Source organism: Corvus moneduloides, chromosome 3 (assembly GCF_009650955.1).
Source record: "Corvus moneduloides isolate bCorMon1 chromosome 3, bCorMon1.pri, whole genome shotgun sequence".
In the NCBI taxonomy this organism is placed as follows: domain Eukaryota; kingdom Metazoa; phylum Chordata; class Aves; order Passeriformes; family Corvidae; genus Corvus; species Corvus moneduloides.
In genome coordinates, this window is record NC_045478.1 from 79,308,470 (window position 1) to 79,316,731 (window position 8,262).

An 8,262-nucleotide genomic window follows, 5' to 3' on the forward strand; every position below is an offset into this window, starting at 1 on the left:
CTTTTGTAGTAACGTGACTCCATTCAGTCATGCGCACACCGAACTCGGACTTGAAGCTGCCTGTAGCAATTACTCAATATTTAAGCTACACTTTCCCACCAAGCACCTCTCTTCCAGAGCAATTTCCCTGCTTTGTGCTGCTATAATGTGGTGAAGAGGTACAACTCACAACTGCAACACCAGACATAGACATCAGCCTCTGGAGCAACTGCTTACTGACTTAAAAACAAGTTTCTTCTTTTTACAACCTTCATCTGGCTAGCCAGCCCTCATGGCATTTGAGTTTTCCTTAGGAATATAGACTATAACTTCTCTCCCATGCAAGATGGTGTTATTAAAAGGGACAAGGTGCTGAAAACTTAGCAAGTCCTTATAATCCATACTATTTTTCAGTCCAGATGTTGTGGAGTGATGTTTTAAGACTTTTATGCTTCCCTTGGTACAGGGAATACCAAATATTCCATGTTGCCCAAATCACGAGCATGATGAGAAACATAAATCATATCACTTTTTAATTTTTTTAAGAGAAAATACTGTGAATTTTGCTCAAGTCCATTCTCACCACTGCAACTATTAAGGAATGACACTCTAAAGATCTGTAAAACAGAATCATTAATTTTAGTAGTAGAAACAGGATTTTCTCCTGAATTTAAAAACAAGTAAAATCCAATTAAGACAGAAAAGCAGTAAATTCCATTCCAAACAGAGGTAGGTAGAACCTTTTCCACTGTAATTTAAAAATTGCTTGCTTCAGGTGATAACTAGTCCTAGTTTTCTTATGGGAGGGTTGGGAAGGGGAGTGGGGTTTGTATTCACTGAAAAAGTAAAATACACACAACATTAAAAAGTTATGCTAAACATCATGCTTTTTATTTTTGGGGAAAGAGCAAGAAAATAGCAGTACTTCAACAGACTAGAAAAAGCCTCATGTAAATACCAAAAGCACAGCAAATTATACTAAAAGCTGATACATTCTTAAGTCAAAGCATAAAGTTGCATGTAAATATGTGTGTGTATATATATTTATACATGTATACACACATAGGCACACAACTTTTAAATACAGATGTAGCTATCTGGATTATCTGTGTTTTCCTTATCATTCAGTTTAGTTTTGGGTGAGTGAAGCAATTAGACCAGAACTAACATTAAAAAAATACCCAACCATTGCCACAGACTAGATTAAGAACTATACACATACACAATTACAGCACAGTCTTTACTCTTGTGGCCTTTGAATTCCACTAAAACAAGCCTGTTTTAGAGGGAATGCATCCTGGAAGTCTCTTGGCTTTTATCACTGCAACATCCTAGCCTTTGCTAAAAACAGAGGAGCTACCCCAGAATGTGATCTCCAATTCTTCCTGCAAACTGCATGCATGCCAGACATGAACCATGCAAAAACCCTTTGAGGTTTAAGCCCTTAATTATTACCTTGTGTCAAGATTCAGGCACTGTGCTTTACAGCAATCTTCAGAATTAAATTTAAGAAACAAAAATCACATTGAGAGTTCATTTTACTTAAAACAGAGAAGGGTAAAGATTCAGATAGTTGGCAACTCTCAGCTGATTAAGCATTACATGTACACACTGCGAATTAATAAAAAGTTAACCAAGTGCTTTAGTAAGTTCTGAAAACAAAAATAAGTTATATTTCAAAGAACAAGTTAGTATAAAAAGTTTTAACATATGCAAAGTATGTGCTCAAAATACTTATTTCGCATTTTTAAAAAGAGCTGTCATCTACCTTGCAGCAACAAAGTTCACCCAGTATAAAATATTGCAATTTGTCCCATTGTGTCATATGAGAGGTTTCCTTATTCATATGATCAAGAACACTTGCACAAGAGTTCATGTTATTCCAAGCCACATAGTGGCAGACAGACTATGTTTGAAAATGTGCTTTTACTATGCAGTGCAGTAAAAGCTAAGCAAACCATTTCAGAGTAGCGTTTAGCAGGTCAAAGAGCTACATCGATGCAAGAAATCCAGAGAAGAGTATAAAAGTTAATGCCAAGTGGCAGTACCAAGAAAGTGAATTAGATCAACAGAGAAAAAAAAAACCTGCTGGTAACATTCACTATCACATGTACAGCTTGCAAGCTAGGAATAAATTAGCTTCGGGAGAAAAAAAAAAATTAACTGTGTAAACAATTCACCCAGTACAAAACTGGATGCAGCCGGTAAGAGCAGAACTAGCTTAGTAGTGCTGAGGATGTGCGTGCATCCAGATGCCTGTTCAAAATGCATTTATCAATGCCACTGACTCCCCCAAAAATCACCTATAGCTATTTAACACCACAGCGGAGGCTTCCCTCCCCCCTTATGAAGTTATTACAACTCAGGAAGTCGCTGCTGTCTTCTACGATTAAAATTCCAGTTATAAGCTACCAATGTTTGTAAGATGAAAACACCCACCTTGCAAATTAAATTGAAAACTCTTGTCAAGCATGTCTGAGGACTCTTCAAAAATTAAAGTACAGCACTTTGCTCAAGTGGTATTTGCATGAGTAACTTGTACTGACAGCCTGTTAAAATAAGAGAATTTAACACAACTCGGGGTAGCTGGGTGTTCCTCCTCAGGAAGAGGGATCCATACAAATTCCAGTTGTTCTTGTTGAGGTGTGTTACAGGGAGAGAAGGACAAAAGAACTTCAGTCAGCCTCAAGGGGAATCTTCCTGCTTCTAGAAGTATTCCTCCTCTTCATCAAAAAATCCGTTCTCCAGGGCGTACGAGCAGTCTGCGTTAGAGTCAGCTTGGCAGGCACCTTTGTATTCTTGAATGGATTCGTACAGGGAGTAGAGCTGACACAGCAATGACATATCCAGCTGCCGAAGGCCAACCTGAAGGGGGAACAATTCAATCATTACTGCAATTGCCTTTTTATGGCTGTATAATGCTGTATATCTTTTGTTGCTAAACAAGAGGTTCGAGCTTCTTTCCACCTTGAACAGTTATGAAATATGAAAGTAAAATTCATTTTCTAAGGTGGCAGATGCCCCACGGGATAAACTGGACAAAAGAACAAGGAACGATGTGATGCAATAGTGCAGAACAAATGCAAAGTGTTCTTCAAAATGTTGTATTACAATGCTGTGCTTGACTTTAATAAGCAGTTCACTCCTATCGGAACCATGGCAGATAAATTCATAAAGTCTGTATTCCTCACTATGCAAGGGAGATATTTTTCCAGAAATACTGTGTGTCTTTCACACATCTTTCTCTCACAGCATCACAGGCGCTCTGTTTTTCTTTAAAATGGCCTGGAGTAGAAGTTTTAAATGGGACTCTGGTTTTTCCACTTCCCAGCTGAGTAGTTCTACTCTGATTTTCTTTTCTATATTGACATACATAGGCATCTGACAAACCCAGGTAAGTCTAGCACAATACAGCATGCTACTTTCAGGCAGCAAAACTAAACAGAAGTGACACAAGCACATATGACATATCTTGCAAATCTTCAGACTATTTTCACGTGCCACTCAAGCATAGGCTTGATTATAATTAAGCACCTAATATTTTGGTCCTTAAGCTTCTCAAATATTAGTTCCAGAGCTAATTACAGATCTGGAGAACCATTAAAAAAAGGCTACCTTGTGGTCTGCATCTTTATGTCAGGTACAAAGCCAGTATGTTGCACAGCAAAGTGAAATAAAGCTATTCATTTAACTCAATTCAGCCTCCCTCTCTGGCAACGAAATAGAGAGTTCACTTGACATTGTCACCTATCCAAGTCAGATCAAATTAAAACCACTACCCAAATAGAGATTTTAGAGAAACAGCCATTTTGGCCTTATTTTTCAAGGAAGTGTTAAGCCGACAGGCTGTTCCTAGTGAGCCTCAGTTTCATCAAATAAAAGTTTTTGCCACAACCTCATGTCAAGAGGAAATAAATAAATAAACAAATAACGTTAGCAGCCTGTACTGCAACCTGAACACCAGGCTGTATTTTACTCAGAATGAGAACTCTTACCTCAAAAATCTCTCCTTATGCTTCTAAATTCTCAGGACAATACACTCAGCACACAAGAAAACCACAAGAAGCTAGCATGATGATCTTACTTCGACATTGCTGAACTATCCTACCAGCAGCTCTTTCTGAAGGTGAGAAGAGGAGAAAAAAAAAAATCATACACCACAATGCCATTGAGAAAAAGAGGGTATGACATCTTCCAGGAACACCACAAATTCCTTGGTGTAATGATGAAGCCAAAACATGATGTCCTGCACAGGCTAAAGAAGATTTTAGGACAAGTGATGGGACACTGTGCTAGCTGCCAGGACATTACTGGTAAGTCTTTCCACCACCTCAGATCTATGCTACTTTTCATACCCATCTTCCTTTATAACCTAGACAAACTGCTCACCTCAGGTAAGAAAGGATGCTGTGAAGCGGGACCTAACACTATGACATACAAACATGAGACCCACCTGGCAGACCTGAATGAGAGCCAAATGTTTGAGGGACAAGACTGCAGTTCAGAACTGTTCAAAAAGCAATCAGGAGTGAGGTGAGCCAAAAAAAGTCAACCTGGAGACAGGTGACCTTTGTCTCCCAAGGAAGGTGGGACCATTTTCACCAGCAGCTCTCCTGTTTCAGTTCCATTAAGAATTTCAGCACTTTCTGTGAAGTTCAATTCTACTGACTGCCAAGCACAAACTTTAAGGGAAAAATTGCTTTGCAGAATTAACATAACAGTCTTAAAACCAAATGGTTATGTTTACTATCTTATTTTTCTATTGCTGCCACTAGTATCAAACTATCAAACAAGCCTACTGTGAAAAATGCAGCCTCTTCAAAACTTTCATGTATGATCCCTGAGGTAGGAAAAGCCTGAAGAAATGTCCAACCCTGATAGCATTAGCACAGTTTTTAATGCCAGCCAAGCTGCATTTGACTCTTGATAGGGCAACCTATGGCACACAGTTCCATGCAATCAACTCTGTTCTTCACAATCATAGCTCTGAAATGACCTCTCCTTTCCTCCCTCCCTCTCCAAAGCATCCAAGTCCATCCCTTTCTCAGCTTTAAAAGCTTACATACACAGTACCTTGCTTGACCCTGCAGGGAAAGATGGTGCTGTGCATTTCTTCCTCACTCACTATGGAAAATTTAAAGCCAACCCATTACTCAATGAAAATTGTATCTTTGCTGCAAAAAGAGTGTTCAATATCAGTAATAAAGTGCTTTTATCTTCTTGATGAAAGGCAGCCTTTTAGTACACAAGAGTCTCTCTAATTTGTACAGGCCACAAAAAAGTACATCTGGAACCAAGGAGCCTGTTGCTTGAAAGTCTTTGATGTGTTTAGAAGTATCTTTTTCTTTAGAAATACTTTATCAAATTATCATCAAGGCTAGCAGAGTATTAAAGGAAAGTTTAAAAGGGAAGTCTAGTTATCAAATAACTTTGAGAAGTATCTCATTTGATTTCCCATTAGGAAAGAAATAGATTAGACTTGTTTAATGAATTACCTTTACTTTTTTGGAAAAGCTTAAGACTAAGACCATATGTCCTTGTTTCCCTTCACAGCATTGCAGAAGAAAGCCCCGGCAGTCGATAGACCCATCCTTCCTGAGCTTTAGTGCAAACTGGCAATTCTAATACACAGTTTTAAGAATTATCTCTAACTGTTGAAACACTGGTGGCAGACTAAGATTTCAGCACACTCCCATCCTTCTAAATCCACAGAAGGACCTTTCAAAAAAGCTTCTTGTCCTCAAGCACCTTTTTAGTTTAAAAAAACCAGTCTTGAACCAGGCAGATTTTCAGCAATATCGTATTTTATATGCTTCATAGAGTTTTTAGAGTTGGAAGAGACCTCTGGAGGTCATCCAGTCCAACCCTCCCGCCAAGGCAAGGTGGGGTCACCTCGAGCAGGTGACACCAGAACACTTCCAGGTGGGTTTGAATGTCTCTAGACAGGCAGACTCCACGAGCTCCCTGGGCAGCCTGTTCCAGTGCTCTGCCACCCTCAACATAAAGAAGTTCTTCCTCTTGTTGCGGTGCAACTGCTTGTGTTTTAGTTTATGGCCATTGCTCCTCGTCCTGTTGCTGGGCACCACCGAAAAGAGTCAGACACCATCCTCTTGACACTCACCTCTGAGATGTTTATATACATTAATGAGATTCCCTCTTCTCTAGACTAAACAGGCCCATCTCCCGCAGCCTCTCTTCATAAGAAAGATGCTCCAGCCCCCTAATTATCTTTGTGGCTCTCCGCTGGACCCTCTCCAGCAGCTCCTTGTCTTTCTTGTACTGATTCTTCAGAATCCTCAGCACGTAAGGCTTAGGCTATTATTAGTCATTACAGCTGCAGCTTGCACCAGCAAAGCTCCAACACCCAATTAGTATTTAATCAAAAGGTGCGCCAGGTCGCCGGAAGAATTTCGCTGTAATAACGCTGTGCTACAGGATCAAAACAGAGTCCTGTAGAAAACTACGCCTAATCACAGCCACTTGGGCTGCACGAATCATACCGACACTGGGGGTGTTTTTTAACACCAGCCTTTCAGCTGGGTGCCGGGTTCCGGTGGGGGCCGCAGGGCGCGGTAAGCGGCTCCCCATCCGCACCCGGAGCAGTCCCGCCACCCCCAGCCCCGCTCCCGCCGCCGGTACCGGCAGCCAGGCCGGGTTACAGGGGCTGCACCGGCCCGGGGCGCCGGTCTGGCCCCGGGGAGGCGGCGGTGCCCCGCCGCCACTCGCCACGTCCGCCGCCCCCGCCGAGCCCCAGCCCGCCCCGCTCACCATCTCCTTGCGGAGCAGGGCCAGCGCCGCGTCCAGGTTGGGAGGCTTGGGCGGGCGCGGCGAGCCCCGGCCGCCGCCGCTCAGCTCGTCTTGGATGCGGGACTTCTGCGCGTAGAGCCGCTCCAGGTCCCGCCAGCGCCCGCCCTGGCCGCTGCCGCCGCCCGAGGATGAGGAGTTCAGCAACCCGCTCAGGCTCTTGGGCAGCGGCGGCAACCCCGCGCCGCCGCCGGGCCCCAGCAGCCCCGGCCCGCTCATGCTGCAGCCGCGGCCACCGACGGAAGGAGCCGCCTCGGCCCCGCCGCGGGAGGCGCCGCCCGGAGCCCGCCCCGCCTCCGGGCCGGGCGGGGGCGGGGGAGCCGCGCGGGGCCGGCGGAGGGAAGGGAGGGAGCGGAGCGGAGCGGCGGAGGGGCCGCCCCGCAGGTGCCCCGAGTCAGGGCCGGGGCCGCGCCGCGGCCGCTTTGTCTGAGCCGAGGCGAGTCCCTGCGGGCGCGGCCTCAGCCTGTGTCCCGCAGGAACACCCCCGCGGCAGCGCACTGCCCCCGGGCAGGGGGAGGCAGAAGGGCCCTGCGGCAGCGGGGCTGAGCCTCCGGGCTCGGCCCGGGGGCTGGGGGAGGGATGAAGCGCAGTGAAAGCAAGCATGAAAGCAGATTAACTGCTAGAGGCGGAGGGTGACCAGTTCTTCTGTGGCGATGGTGTTGCATCAGTCGCCTGATAACACGCGACGCTGCTCTTCCTTTCCATCAAGATGTTTCTTTCTGCCCTGGTTTGGGCGGGGATAGATGTCTTCTCAGGAGCTAGTACAGTGCTGTGGTTTTGATTCAGAATGAGAATAATGTTGATTACATACTGATGCTTTGATTTTTGCTGAGTCGTGTTTATCTTAAGGACTTTTTTTGTCCCTGTGTGTCTGTCTCATGCTCCACCGGGGAAAAGGTACACAAAAGAAACTGGGAGGGAGCACAGCTGTGACAGGTGACCCCAACTGGCCAAGGGATATTCACCTTTTTTTATTCGTACTTCGTTTTCAATTATTAAACTGGTCTTATTTCAGCCTACAAGTTTTACCTCTGATTCTCCTTCTCATCCCACTGGGGTAGCGGGAGGGCCGGGGGGAGGAGGGCTGAGAGAGCAGCTGTCGTGTTTAATTTCCAGCCGGGCTTAATCCATGACACTTTCACATCCCCACAGCCAAGTTTTGTACCAAAAGTGTTTTATCTCCAAGCATTGCAACTACGCAAACCTAGGTCTATCTGCTCTTTGAGTCAAATTTCTCAATTTGTTAGCTCGCTGTCTGTCTCCCAGCTTTATTCACAGAGTGGGTTATTGCTCTGCTTTATAGAAATGCCCAGGTGCTTTCCTGAGAAGACTGTGGAGAGGGAGCCATTCTCAGGACGGGGGATGTGGCACAGGAATCCCCAAAACTGCAAGCGCAGCCACGGTTCTGGTACCACTGCAATACAACCTCAATGTGCCAACGCTGATTTTGTGCCTTTTATGTTTCCCGCCTTTCTCCTT

General features: G+C 44.7%; 1 protein-coding gene across 1 annotated transcript; it reads right to left on the reverse strand.

The window, feature by feature from the left end:
* Window positions 1-848: 848 nt before the first annotated feature.
* On the reverse strand, window positions 849-7,044 carry FAM89A (family with sequence similarity 89 member A). The gene is made up of 2 exons (XM_032102356.1): window positions 6,748-7,044; window positions 849-2,844 (listed from the first exon to the last, which is right to left on the reverse strand). The coding sequence occupies exons 1-2, from the start codon at window positions 7,000-7,002 to the stop codon at window positions 2,686-2,688; spliced, it is 414 nt and encodes a 137-aa protein (XP_031958247.1). The 5' UTR covers window positions 7,003-7,044; the 3' UTR covers window positions 849-2,685.
* Between the last annotated feature and the right edge of the window lie 1,218 nt (window positions 7,045-8,262).